Source organism: Lissotriton vulgaris, chromosome 9, assembly GCF_964263255.1.
Source record: "Lissotriton vulgaris chromosome 9, aLisVul1.2, whole genome shotgun sequence".
Lineage (NCBI taxonomy): Eukaryota > Metazoa > Chordata > Amphibia > Caudata > Salamandridae > Lissotriton > Lissotriton vulgaris.
In genome coordinates, this window is record NC_141697.1 from 826817366 (window position 1) to 826832589 (window position 15224).

Here is a 15224-nt window from a genome sequence, read left to right on the forward strand (position 1 = left end):
TTCAGCTGTCAGTCCCTTTAAAAGAAACTTAAAATACTTTTTTTTTTAAAACATATAATGTGAAGACTACCAGGGGCGGCTCTAGGTTCATGGTGGCCCTGGGCAGGGAGCGTAGGTAGGGGGCCACGGAAGAGGGGGTCTGGGGGGGCGGAGCGCGGAGGCCAGTGAAGAGGGGGGTCAGGTTGTTTGGAAGTGGAATAGAGCCAGAGGCCACCAAATCCCTGCCAGGGGCCGCCACACAAATATGTATCCATCCTCAGAGGATTATTATATTAAGGATATATATTGATGTGGTGGCCCCTGGGGTTGGTGGCCCTGTGCAGGTGCACAGCTTGCACATGCCTAAGGCCGCCCCTGAGACTACGATAAGAGAATTCGGGGATCAATGGGGCTTATGGTAGGGAAGCAACGGGGCTTGGGTAGGTTGGGCGGGGCAGGGGAGCTAGAAATAAGCTTGAATCAGGGAGAGTGGGGAGAAAAATTAAGCAAAAAGGAATAAAAAAAAGCTGGGCAGGTACGTGTGAGAAAATCAGCAGATGAGTGTGGGGGGGCAACATGAAGCATGTATGGCAGGTATTAAAATAATGAAGCAGCACTTGAAGGAGAGAGCAAGAAAACAAATTCACTCCAATGAAATGCTGAAAGAAAAAAAGTAGTTCCTGATATGTGAGCAGTGGAAGGATACACGTCATCCGATGTAAAGTATGGTAAAGAAGTTAGTATCAAGGGGTTAAGGGGGTAAAAACAGAAAAAGAAGTAGGCACGCTATTGAATGAGCTGTAAGCAAATGAGACTCATAAGAAAGCCAACCAATGGTAACCAATGGACTTCCCAAGGCCCACTATAAATATTGCTCCTGTCCACAATAGAACTTTGACAAAGCTAAAAGCTGTCTGTTGGCAAAACCTAAAAGAGGTGCTCTGGCACCAGATCATCTAAAATGCAACTGGTGGGAAATGTAGGTGCTTTAACTTTTTAACCAATTGTCAGTTCTCCAAATATCAGCTGGTATTGTCTCAGTCATATTTCAGACTGTTAATTCAGAATTTAGAGCACATTTTTTTCCTTGTGCAGGTACGGTGGCAAACCCAGTCTAAATATCGAGGCATTTTCGACTGCATCGTCAAGACGTACAAGGCAGAGATGGTTAGTAAATCACTCTTTTTGCACTTGCACACATTGATACACTTTTTATGGGGGGAGGGGGCTTTACCAGCAAATATGGTCTAATTTTAGACATCCAAAATCCTCAGGAAAGTGATGGCTGAAGCCAACTTATCATCTTGAGGCAGGATGTCAGACAGACTGTAACCCCTGTACCTTAAACACCGTACTTGAGGATGCTGCATATATGGTAATGGCAAAAGGAACAAATGATAGACAGAAGGATGAACAATGCAAACATTCCCCCCAGTCACAAAAATCTGGGTTTAATCCATCATTCTTTTGCTCACCACGCCACCAAATTTGGACCCTGCCATATGCAAATCAGTCTCTGGGGTGAATGCTTGACCTCGTTTGTCATTCCGTCCATCAATTGTTCCTTTTGCAATTGTTGCTCACAGTCGGAAGGGTATGTCCAGACGTGGGTACCGTGCTCACCATGACACTGGAGTCAAGCTTGCCTGGCTGATGAGGGGTGATGCCCTGAAATCGATCCTAGGATGCTTTTTTTGTGGTCAGGGATGACTTGGCCTGGGAATTCAAGCAGGACTGTTCCCATGGGGAGCAGGGTCAAGACTGACTTGCATATGGCTGGGTCTAAACTGGAATGGCATGGTATATCCAGATCTCTTTACTGGGGGGTGAATATTCAACATTGTTCGGCATTCCGTCCATCAATTGCATATTTAGTAATGATCAGTCCTGTGAAACTACAAGATTATTCTATTAGTGATTTTGAGAGCCTCCTTTCGCCAAGTTTGAATACATTCAAGAAATCCATTCTATATATTGAGAAATACTTTATTGAATGCACTGATTTACTGCAGACGAAACAAAACAAATGGTTACTACAAAAATAAACATAATAGTTGTAGGAAAATGGTCTCTTTAAAAGTACTGCAACATTTTCAATGGCATTCTTTAAATCAAAGCATTGAATGATGAAACCTACCTATGAAAAAACCCTCCCTTTTTAGCCCTGGCTGTATCTCTCTTAGCACCAAAGTGCCCTTATAAATTAATATTATAGGAGAATAGGATCTGCTTCTTATAGTTACCCCCACTTTTTGCTGGTGTTGAACTGTTTTTCAACTTTAGTCTGGCTGGGGCTCTGCTATCCAGGACCCCAGCCTAGCTGCTTCCTCTTTAAAACGATTCCATATACTTTAGGTACACCCCAGTTTGGTGACTGTGGCACCTTTATGAGTCCCTAGTATATGGTACCCTAGGTACCAAGGGCATAGGTACCCCAAAGGCCTACCATAGGCTGCAGCATGTATTGTGCCACCCCTGTGCAACCTTCCAAAATGACACCACAGGTATGCACCCCTTACTTATCAGTCACCCCTATGGCAGGCCTTATCAATCCAGACGGCAGGGTGCTGGGTTTTGTGTGAGAGGGTGCCCATACATGAGCAGGGCCCCTCTGCTGCCTTCAGAATCAATTCTCTGGGGTTGTTCTGTGATGCAGCCAGACCATATACTCTTACGTGCATTATAACCTCGCTGTAAATGCTAACTTTGGAATGGCTGCAAGGAAACATGTCGTGCTTGGTGTCAAACACTTTGGAATCATACCCCCTGCCAGTTCGGGCAGCAGGGGTATGACTCCCCCCTCCTAGAGGGAGAGACATGTACACACCGGTTATACCCGATACTAGTTTAAAAGAACCCTGGCATCACAAGATGGATGCCACAGCAGCAGACACGAGCATGGCCTCCTGCTGCTGGGCGAAACTCCGACAGGGGAGGCCTGGACAATAGGTGTTCTGTCACAGGGAGTTGTCACCACCTCCCAGACAGGCTTTAGTGTATTGGGGCTGGGTGGGTGCACTCCAAGAGTGCTTTGAAGTCAGCACTGGGGGCATATTTGGTGTCCCTTTGCTTAGCCCAGTTCGAACCGGTTTCAGGGGTTATCAGCCCCAGTTCTGGCACGAAACTGGACAAAGGAAATACGTATAGCCACCCCTCTTTCCAAACCCTCCCATAGGTTGGTCCCCAGAGTTTCTCCCACCTCTTCTTTGGGTATAAGATAGGAACTCCTGACTACAAGACTTTAGATTACACCTGGACGAGACTCTGATACTGAATCCTGGAACTTCGAAGATCCACATGACGCTGGATTACTGAAGAATCTCCCTTGGAGTAAAAGAGTTACTCCCCTGCTTGGCAGGCACCAAAGACGCATCTGACCGGTTTGCAACTCCAAAGCTCCCACCGGACTCCGAAGTATTTGCAACACAAATCCGGCCCTTTGTGTTTTCACCTGAGGTACCTTTGACTTTCCAGACTTCCCAGAAGCCGACCTGAGTCCCCAGCAAAGCTGAGACCCGCAGCCCTCGTGTGTACTGTGGAAGTGGAACCCCTGGACAACGTGCACATTTGCAAGTGCATCAACTTCTCGACGTTCCTTGGGGCTGTGCATTAGGTTACTTATATCACAGACCCCGAGCACCTTTTCCACCGAAGATTGCTGGCCTACACTCCGCGGTTGTTCCATGAGCCGGCCCTTTGTGTTTTCACCTGAGGTACCTTTGCAACTCCTGGTCCGTCAACTAGTGGGTCCCTGAGAAGGCAACTTTGACTTTCCTTGGGCTTCCCTGGTTGCTCCAGATGTGCCCTGACTCTCCACCACTTGGTCAATTCCCTGGAGCTTGCTGGTCTACACTGAAGCATCTTTTCTCTTCCTGCGTGGGTTGCTGTTGCCAAGGCTTGTTGGGTCCAATCTGGGCACTGACGCCGCAGCACTCAACATCCTTCATGGGACAGCTTGAATCCAGCTCCTGGTCATCGTTGACACCTCCTGGCTGCAGAGTCAAGCTTCACCTCTTCGCACTTGAAGCACCCAACATCGGTGGGCATTTGTCTATCATTCCCCTGGTCACTGGCAAGTGACCCAGACTCTGTCCCCTCTGCTTTCAGGTTCCTCACATGTTCGATCCAGGCTTGGATCACACCGTACACTTTTCCTCTCCGCGGCAGCAACACTTTGCAGCAGATCTCCGTTGAAATCAATGAGAATTCCTGACACCAAAAGACACCTATGCACCCGGCTTCCCTGGGTGAGGTAACTCGAGTACTATGGTGCTCCCGTGGGTGGTAGCCCTAGAGCCCCTTAAGTCTGAAGGGGTTTGCTCAAAGTCCTCTCCTAAGTGTTCATTATCTTTAAAATTCCAACCACAACTTTCCCCATAGAAGCTAACGGCGTCTCGCTGCTGTGTTCTCACACTGCAAGCGTCCCTGTGGGTCCCCTGTGTCACTACCTTGGGTGGTTCCTTAATTTCCCAGCGATTCTACAGGCTCTAGGTCTTGTGTCTAGTCAAGTCGTGGTTCTTGTACAACTTTCTTAATATATGGTTTGGTTCCCCCCCCCCCGGGGCCCAGTGTATACTGTGCTATTTATTGAAGTTCTATTGAATTTAAAATGTGTATTTTGCTCTGTAATCTCATAAAGAGATTACTAGAGTGTTTAGAAATAAATACATGTACTTTATATATATACCTTGTGTGGTTCTCCTTTCATTTAGACATTCAAGAGGTTGTAATCTGGTAAACCAAGATGCTTTACACTCCTTCAAGACCTAGCCTGAAGGCTGCTCTCCATAGCTACCACTAGGATAGCTTTCAATAAAGGTTGTCTTAAACCTATCATCAATAAGGGTTGTTTGGACTGGTGCAAGGTGCCCACTATAACTAGTGGACTGCATATGCCAGGCCAACTTCTCACAATGGCCGCAACACTCATAGCTTGACTGGATAACAAAGTTGTTTACAATTAGCTATTTTGTTTTGAGAAGCTTGTCTTTATTATTGTGTTCAGAGGTGTGAAAAGCACAGATCAGGCCTCACATTATGCCTGGCCTTCTGTTGTGATGTGAACAGCTCACTCGAAGCTCCCAAGGAAATCTGAAGGTGTCTTTCGCCAAAGTTTGTTTTGTTTCGGATTTAAATACCATTTTATTGTTATTGTCAGTCAGAATAACTTTATTTCGCCAACATAATGAAGGCATAAAAGTATACTACATAGGAAAAAAAAAGATAAAAACATTCCACATCATTACAGTACAATACATTTTAAAATATAGTAGTTATACAAATTACACATTTATAATAAACGTTCATACTTGATTAAGGGCACATTGCAATAGATTGATTCAGGAGATTGAGCGTCTCTTTTTTAGAGTAGTTAAAAGCAAGGTACACACAAACAGGTAAAAGGGTCAGACAATAGCTGCAAATAGTAAAAGCCACACACCATTGTTTAAAATTCATTTTATGCATAATGGAGATAATAAACCTTTTCCTTTCATTACGATAATGTTTACAAAAAAGCAAAAAATGCATATCATTCTGTATTGACTGGTTATCACAATATATATATAAATCTTTATTCGGTTTATTCACATTGGAAAAAAACCATAAAAGTACACCAAATATGAAACAGAGTAAAAATACACTTATTACATGTTTTTCTGGTAAGAAAACAATTCATGATTTAAAAAAGGAAATAAAAAATTAGTTAAAAATGTGCAAAGTACCGCTTATTCTCACACTGACAAGATTTTTAGAGATTCATTCTGTGTTTCATTATGCATTTTAGGAACCTACTAACAAAATAACAGACGTTTGGTGTTTCCAACATTTGCAGTCTTAAAAGAGCAGGTCTACATTGTCTCAGTCCCCAGGATTTTAGTATCGGTAAGAGCCAGATCTTTCTATGGGCTTGATGGTATTTACAAAGCAGAATCACATGCAAATTCGACTGCCTTGATATACCGTCACAGGGGCAAGGCGGGAGTATAGCCTCCCAACAGTTTTGTGACGGGAAGGTGACCATTCTAAAGAATATATTTAGTCTGAATCTTGTAATAATCATTCTCTCGTATGTTGACATTTCAAGTTCTAAGTACGGATGAATGACGAGGGCTACTTGAATCATATTTGAATGGATCACTGCCGTTTTTGTCGAATTGGATGCGAGTCTTAGAGACTCCAAATGGGATAGTGCCTGACGTTTAAGAACTTTTTTTGAGATATCCGTTATAGATATCGGGTCTGAATAATACTTCTCGAGGCCCAGGTCAGTAAAAAAGTTCTTAACATATAGGAGCCACTTTATTTTTACAGAATTGTCCATATTCATTGAATCTGTTATGATGGCTTGGGTCAGAGCATTTTTGTTTGAACTCCAGATGCGGCGCCACAGCATTAGAGGTTCAATTTTGATTAGATCCTCTAGGTATGGGGTGGCTAATTCTAGGTGCAGTGCGTAGATAGAGGTGCCTTTGGGGGTGGCTAGCAAGAATCTTAAAAAGGTGTTTTCCGCCCTCTGGATAGAGCTAACATCAGTATACCCCCAGACTCCTGCACCATATGTTGCTATTGACTTGCATTTGGCATTGTAAATCTTAAGGAGCTCTACTGGGGGCTTCTTGCCTAGTTTCTGGGAGAATGTTATTAGTGCTGCAATAGACCTCCTAAATAAAAGTGCTCTTGTGCTCACTGCTTGTTTCCAAGAGAGTTGGTCATCTATCATGACCCCCAAGTAGGGGTAGTGTGGAGTTGATTCAAGCTTCTGATTATTGAGGATTATTGGGTGGGTTCTTTTTCGGTGTCTACCCACAGTCATTATGAATGTTTTTTTTACATTCACTTTTAAATCTAAATTGCCCATGAAGGATGTATATCTATTTACAGCTTTCTGGAGTTCCCTGGGTGTTCGGGCTAGAATGACGGCGTCATCCGCGTAGAGCAGGGCTGGGATCAGGCGGCGGTCTATGCGTGGGAGGTCCTGGGCCCCCCTCAACATCTCCCCCTCCAAACCATTGGTATAGAGTGAGAAGAGGAAGGGGGCCAGGACACATCCCTGCCTGACCCCACGCCCTACGCTAAACGGGGACGTCATCTCACCATTAACGCCGAAGCGTACTCTAGCTGTGGCCCCGGTGTAAAGTTCTTTGAGAAAGTCCAAAAGGGGTGGTTCTACTCCCAATTGGGCTAAGACCCTCCACAGCTTTCTGTGCGATACGCAGTCGAAAGCTGCGGAAAGGTCAACAAAGGCCATATATAACTTGGTAGGGATGGCCTGTGTATATTTCGCCATTATTAGGGTAAGGTTAAGGACCTGCTCTTGGGTGCCGAAGCCTTCTCGGAAACCGAATTGAATGTCCGAGATTATACCCCGGTCCTCGGTCCACTGCTGGAGACGCTCGAGAATCACTCTCCCCACTACTTTCCCGAGGGAGTCCAGCAGTGATATGGGCCGATAGCACTTTACATCTTGTCGGTCCCCCTTTTTAAAAATGGGGACCATTATTGATTTTGTCCAGGATGTTAGGATTCCCTCTGTTGCTGCTGCTGTACATACTCTGGTTAGGATGGGAGCCCAAAGATCTTGGTTGCATTTAAAAAGGTCCACCGGGACCCCATCGGGTCCTGGTGCCTTGCCTGTTTTACTACTCTGCAGAGCGGCTATAAGATCTGGAATATCAAAAGGGACCAGAATGGGGTAGTTTACCTTAGGGGGAGGGGATTCTGTTGGGTGATTGTTCTTAAAAATTTCCTCAAAGTGGGAGACCCAGGTGTTTTCGTCGATAGCGACTTCTATTTTTGGGGTCTCTCTATCTGTGAGGTATGGGGATCTGACCGTACGCCAAAAAAGCTCACTGTTTTGGGAGACTGCTCCGTGATGGAGATCATCCCATAACTTTTGCTTTAGTTGCGCAGTACGGATCTTTCTCTCCCTTGTGTATTGGCGCCTAAGCAGCTGAATCTGAGCCACATCACGTGGGTTGCTTTTGAGCGCGGATTTCAGGTTTGATAGAGCCGCTGTGCAGTTGTGGTTAAACCACTTTGGCTTTGGTGGGCGGTTTGATTTAGGTTTTGTGGTCAACAGGTCTTTTATTGTATCTAATATTGAGTTAAAATTTTCCAAAACTTCTTTGTGACTAATTGTAAGGTCCAGACATTTCATTATGTTTGAGTAGGACTGCGTTACTAGTTTTTTCATTATATCAGATGGATTAATTTTCGCCCATCTAATTGTTAGTCCATTACGTTTACCGACCTCTATCTTGTTCTGCCTAAGAGTAGTCGCCATGTCTGATTTGTATGAGAGGTTGGCAGGCATGGGCATAGTTAGCGTTAGGGTTGCGTGATCGCTAAAGGGTGTGACAGTGACTTCGAAGTCTTTCAATGACGACATCAGGGTTTGGGAGAGAAATATGAAGTCTACTGTTGTCTTGTGCCCTCTGCCCACATAGGTTGGGATGAATTCATTTGGATCTGCTTTTGGATGATTGACAATCTGGAGATCTAGGTCTGATAGGGCAATATTGATTATGTTTCCCAGTTTAGAATGTGCGAGGTGAGTTAGTGGGATGTTAAATTCGTCCACAATCCCGCAACACACTAAATTGGGAACTGTGCAGGGGTGGAGGTTGAAATCACCTCCCCAAATTAAGTGGGTTGCTTTATTAGCAGGGCTCTGATGTAGTAGTTGTTTTAATTTATCGGTTATGGTGGTGAGAAGAATTATAAATTTTTCTTCTGGTAGATTATTATATGTATTAGTCAAAATAATACTGTCTTTGTTGGGGAGGGTGAGCAATAAGATTTGATAGTTGGTGTCCAGAGAGAGTACGGCCACTTTATTAAAAGATAAAGAATTTGAAATATAAGTGGCTAGCCCACCTTTTGGTCTGCCCATTGTACTGGTTAGGGCTGGAACATTATAGGTTTTATAGCCTTGTATATGTAGTTCTTCTACAGACCATGTCTCCTGGAGACAAATTATTTGGCTTGAGGCTAAAAACTTCTGCACAGAACCATCCTCGATTTTATTGCGGAGGCCCGCGATGTTCCAGTAGGAGGCTATGAGGAGTGGGGTGTCATCAATAGATTCAGCTTCTGGGGTTATCATGTTCTTTTTCTTATTACTAATAGGTAGGACAGTAATATTGGGTTGCAAGGGAGGAGATAATTGGGTGTCAGTGGGAGAAATTTCTATTGATGGTCAGTCGACCATTTCTAGGCCGCTAAACCTATTACTTAGTGGGATGTTTTGCCAAGGGTCCCATCGTGTTTGGTCTCTATGTGGGGGCCAATATGTATCGGGTCTTCTGTCATCCCACCTTCCACCCTGACGGCGCTGTCTCACTGGGTGCCAGGAGAAATCTGGCTCGTATTGGTTATGGGGACCGTTGTAGATGGTATTTTGAAAGCCATCCTGTCTAGGAAATGGGACGGATGTCAGGAGTGGGAGGGACCAAGGGGGCTCCTGCTCGTGTGTATAGCTGTCTATATGCCTGAAGGGATAGAAAAAGGGGAGGGACTTGATCTTAATTCCTCCATTTGGGGTGATGTCTTCCCAGGCACAGACATAATCCGCTGTTCGAGGATCCTCGAAAGTGATTGTGATACAGTCCCCGGGAATGGTCTTTCGGGTGTTGCCTACCCATGGTACCCTAGCTACAGATCTAATCTTGCCGCGCCAGGAAGATGGAATTGGGCGGTTGGTCTGAAGCCAGTGCTGAACTTTATTTTTCAGAGACCAAGCCGGTTCTGGGGTAGAATCTGTTAGTTCTGGCACGCCGGCCATGACTGCAACGTAGGGTGAGGCCTCTGGGGGGAAGTCTGCTGGAAATCGTGATGGACCAAGATTCCCCGCAGTATTTCTTTTGGGTCTACCCACAGGCGTTTTTGGTGTTTTTAATGGAGCCGGGGGGGGGGGTAAGGTTTTTGTTATTGCGTTATGCGTGGTTTTCCCTGAGGTTTTATTGGCAGTACCGCTCGGTACGGTTGGAATGGGGGCAGTAGCAGCAGGGACAGTTGTTGCGGGCACAGCTAGGGAAATCGGGACGGTGGTCTGTTGTGGGTTACCAGTAGAACTTTGAGCTGTTACAGTTTTTGCTATTTTGGTTAGATTTGTGGTATTTTTATTGGCCAACGCATTTGGTGTCGTTATCCTAAGGGTCTTTTGTTGTGGATTAGATAAAGGTAAATTGGCCATTAGTGCATTAGAGCTTGTGGGTTTTTTACTGTTGTTTTGTGGTGGTTTTTGAGTACGTAATAGTTCAGAGGGATGCTGATTTTTTATAAAGTTAGTAATTTGTAATTCAAGAGATGCTAGCCGATGTTCTAGGGGTTGTAGTGCTTGGTTGACTACTTTGGCTATGCTGGAGAGTGTTAGTTCCTGAGCCTCAGGTGCACTCAGATCCGGCGAAGTTTGTTTTGTGGGATGAGGGTCCAAGACTATCAGGGAAGGTGGCTCCTTATCTACATGATGGACTGACGCTAGGATCTCGACATGTGTCGCCCTATCATTCTGGATTTGTGGGATACTTGATGTTGTTACCAAGGTGTCCAGGATGGTTGGGTTTTGTGATACCCTTTGCTTACTGATTGCTCCCTCCCTCCTACCCCTTTCTAATCTTTTTTCTGACGAGGAGATATCTACAGGAGTTGTTGGAAGCAGTTCGGGTGTTTTTTCCAGATCGAAGCTGAGTTGGGAGTCCGCTAGCTGAGATACCGACAAGTCTACTATATTTGGTAGGCTGCGTCTCTCTCTAGTTGGAGCCAACTCCGTGGATGGGATGCCTAGCGCTGGGGATCTGGCTTCCGCCAAAGTTCCTAGTGAGGATCTTTTTGCAAATGCCAGATCTAGGGAGACCCTTTCTTCGATGAGTGTTATACTTTCATCTATAAGCGTGTTTGCCTTCGCTAGGAAGTCGTCCATGGGACCAAGCAGTTTGCCTGCGGCGCTGGGGGCTTTAGTTTTAGCTTTGTTCCCTCTCGTATAGACCATTGCTATTCTATTTCAGTTGTAGAGATGAAGTTAAGCATATAATTCTTACTATTGACAAAAAGTGAGTCGGAATGTGATGTTGGAGTTAAGGGGGGTTGCCCAGTCCAGTCTCTACCAGCCTCTAACGGCCTAAAACGGCCCAGTCTTTGCCCGGGTCTTCGCCCCGGGCTGCGACCCGCGGCGCGACCCGCGGCGCGTTTAGAGGCTGTCTAGATATGGGGGAAGGAAAGAGGGCGTGGCCTCCGGGGGAAGAGGCGCCGGCTGCAAGGAGCGGTGGTTTCTGGGCCTCGCAGTCCCCCGGTGGGCTGTTTGTGGACACAACCAATGCACTGCTACCTGGGCGGGTCGCGCTGAGAGCGAGATGGTAAACTGCCGATTGCAGTAACGCTCCCACCAGCCGACCTCAGCTCCAGGGAGTGCGCTTCAGGATTTGGGCAAATTAGCAGTTCCTCTTTCGTGGCACAGAGCAGGTCAGTGAGCGGCACCCGCGCAGCGGGTGTCGCGAAAGGTTATGTAGAAGCGTCCCAATGAGTGGGCGTGGCCTCCGGGGGAAGAGGCGCCGGCTGCAAGGAGCGGTGGTTTCTGGGCCTCGCAGTCCCCCGGTGGGCTGTTTGTGGACACAACCAATGCACTGCTACCTGGGCGGGTCGCGCTGAGAGCGAGATGGTAAACTGCCGATTGCAGTAACGCTCCCACCAGCCGACCTCAGCTCCAGGGAGTGCGCTTCAGGATTTGGGCAAATTAGCAGTTCCTCTTTCGTGGCACAGAGCAGGTCAGTGAGCGGCACCCGCGCAGCGGGTGTCGCGAAAGGTTATGTAGAAGCGTCCCAATGAGTGGGCGTGGCCTCCGGGGGAAGAGGCGCCGGCTGCAAGGAGCGGTGGTTTCTGGGCCTCGCAGTCCCCCGGTGGGCTGTTTGTGGACACAACCAATGCACTGCTACCTGGGCGGGTCGCGCTGAGAGCGAGATGGTAAACTGCCGATTGCAGTAACGCTCCCACCAGCCGACCTCAGCTCCAGGGAGTGCGCTTCAGGATTTGGGCAAATTAGCAGTTCCTCTTTCGTGGCACAGAGCAGGTCAGTGAGCGGCACCCGCGCAGCGGGTGTCGCGAAAGGTTATGTAGAAGCGTCCCAATGAGTGGGCGTGGCCTCCGGGGGAAGAGGCGCCGGCTGCAAGGAGCGGTGGTTTCTGGGCCTCGCAGTCCCCCGGTGGGCTGTTTGTGGACACAACCAATGCACTGCTACCTGGGCGGGTCGCGCTGAGAGCGAGATGGTAAACTGCCGATTGCAGTAACGCTCCCACCAGCCGACCTCAGCTCCAGGGAGTGCGCTTCAGGATTTGGGCAAATTAGCAGTTCCTCTTTCGTGGCACAGAGCAGGTCAGTGAGGATTCAAGCAAGCCGGGCTGAAGACGGCTGAAATGCCAGAAACCAGTCCCCGGAAGCTTGTTTCCTTCCCAGTATAAGAATTGGCTTGGTAGTTTGGTCTGCCCTGTTCCCATGATGCACTGGGCCAGGGTCAGACTAATTTGCATAAAGCCAGGTTCTGAGCTGGGATGGTGCAGTGAGGTAAAAAACGGTGATGGATCAAGCCCTGATCTTTGGACTGGGTAAGAGTGATCTGCTTAATTCAGACACTCTGTTCATCACCACCCCCTTTTCTGAATCGTTTTTGTCCACCATAAGTGTGGAAGGGTATACTCAGATGTGAGTCCCTTGCTCATTGCACCATCAGAATTCAAGCAAGCCGGGCCGAAGACGGCTGAAATGCCAGAAACCAGTTCCCGGAAGCTTGTTTCCTTCCCAGTATAAGAATTGGCTTGGTAGTTTGGTCTGCCCTGTTCCCATGATGCACTGGGCCAGGGTCAGACTAATTTGCATATAGCCAGGTTCTGAGCTGGGATGGTGCAGTGAGCTAAAAAACGGTGATGGATCAAGCCCTGATCTTTGGACTGGGTAAGAGTGGTCTGTTTAATTCAGACACTCTGTTCATCACCCCCCCTTTTCTGAATCGATATATTATCTGGGGCAGGGGCAAAAATGAAAATATATGAAGGGGGGCTGATTCTCACGGGGGTTTACATTTTGGTGAGGGGTTTTCCAGTAGAAATGTAGATTTACCAACTTGTGCCCTAAATACTGGAACTAATCGGAATGTTACTACGGCAGTACCACAAAACCAGACAGGCCCCCTAAGCTCTAGTCACCCGGGGAATGAAAAGTTGCTTTCTAGTAACAACGGGCCTGCTACCTCCAATTAACCCTTTTTGGGAACATAACTGATAGCAGCCAACAAATATTCCCTTAAAAGTTTAATTAAAATGGCCTGATTGATCAAGACGATAAGGTGACATTACATCTTCCCCCAGAGTGTTGCCCTTATGTGGCAATCCTAACTAATGCCCCCCAGCTACAGGAAAATCAAAAAGAACCACAGAACCAATTGAAAAACAAAGTCTGTCACTGGTTAACACATAATACACATTTTCCCAATACCAACTATAGTGACATTCTGTTTTTAACCTCTACGCTGCTAGGCCTTTTCCCACCCTGTCCAAAGCCCTTTTTTGGCTATTTGGGGTAGTTCGCGCTTAGGCCCCTGTAACTTTTTGACCACATAAGGTATCCACGCCAAATTTGCATCCTTTTGTCCAACATCATGGGGATTCTAAAGGTACCCAGGGTTTGTGGATTCCCCTGGAGTGGACCCAGAAATTAGCCAAATACAGCTACATTTAGTTTTTTTTGTGGAAAAATACAAAAAAAGGGCTGCAGATGAAAGTGTCTGATTTTTCCCTGCAAATGGTATGAAAAAGGGGGTGTGGTGCTAAAATCACCATCTTCTCAGCTTTTAGGGACAAGCAGACATTTGTCAGAAAACAAACATTTTTTACACAGTTTTGGCTTTTTTCTGAGACATTGCCTATTTCTGTTATTTATTGTGCTTTCAACCTCCTTCCAGTTAATGGTAGAAATGGGTATGAAAGCAATAATGGATCCAGGAAATGTATACATTTTGGGAAAGTAGACATAATTCTGAATTCAGCAAGGGTTTTTTTGTGTAGATCCTTCAAGGTTTCTTTATAGAAACTAACAGTCAAATATAGGAAACATTGAAAATTAGTTGAAAAAAACAGCTTTTTGTGTCAACGTTTTCACATGTAACTTCTTCTAATTATGACACCTCTTTAAAAGCAATTTAGATGCTACATCTGCTGGACCTTCCTGGTTGTGGGGATATATAGGACTTGTAGGTTCACCAAGAAAGAACCCGACGGACATAGAGCCAAAAACTGAGCAGCGACTTGCAATGGTTTTTTAATATGCACTGGGTATATAGCTATTATTCTGGGAAAATGTGTACATGGAAAAATTGGTATGAAAGACACCTATTTATTTATGAAATGGGAACAAAATATAGAGTTTAGAAACAGTAGATATTTGCACATTTCCGAGATTGGGAATACTCATACTAGCATGAGAATTATCGATCATTTTTCAATATTACTTCTTTTTTACACATTGTCTTTCATTTGGAAGGCAGAAATGCATCGAAAGTCAATAGGTAATAACAGTTGCTTTACAAATCTAAATTACCCTAAGTCTCCCGATAAAAATGGTATCTCACTTGTGTGGGCAGGCTTAGTGCCCATAACAGGAAATGGTTCACAATGCAACGTGAACACACCACATTTTCACAATGAAAACGTACCCTTTTTTTGCAAAGTGCCTAGCTATAGTTTTTTAACCCTAGTTCTGCCGGCAACTAGGGAAGCCAAGCATACTTATACATTTTTGAAAACTAGACACCCAGGTGAATCCAGGATGGAGTGACTTGACTGGCTCACACCAGGTTCTGTTACCCAGAATCCCTTGCAAACCTAAACAATTGTAAAAAAAAACACATTTTACTCACATTTCTGTGGTGGAAAGTTCTGGAATCTGTGTGCATCCACAAATTTCTACCTACCCCGCGTTTCTCAAAGTCTTCTGAGAAAAATGGTACCTCACTTGTGTGGGTAGGCCTAGTGGCCGCAACAGGAAACGGCGCAAAACGCATCGTGGACACACCACAATTTCACAGTGAAAACTACCTCAATAGGTTTTGGGTCCTTGCCTGTTGCGGGCACTCGGTCTACCCACGCAAGTGAGGTACAATTGTTCTCTGAAGACTTTGGGGAATGCGGTTGGGTGGAATTTTGGGGACCCACGCAGATTCGAGAACTTTCTACCACAGAAATGTGAGGAAATGTGTTTTT

The 15224-nt window shown here is 46.0% G+C and overlaps 1 protein-coding gene across 1 annotated transcript in view; it reads left to right on the forward strand.

The window, feature by feature from the left end:
- Positions 1 to 15224, forward strand: part of SLC25A45 (solute carrier family 25 member 45) — a 256040-nt gene that overhangs the window by 113493 nt on the left and 127323 nt on the right. The window contains exon 4 of the mRNA XM_086936773.1: positions 1075 to 1146. Coding sequence (XP_086792899.1) covers positions 1075 to 1146 — 72 coding nt within the window. The remainder of the gene's footprint in view (positions 1 to 1074; positions 1147 to 15224) is intronic.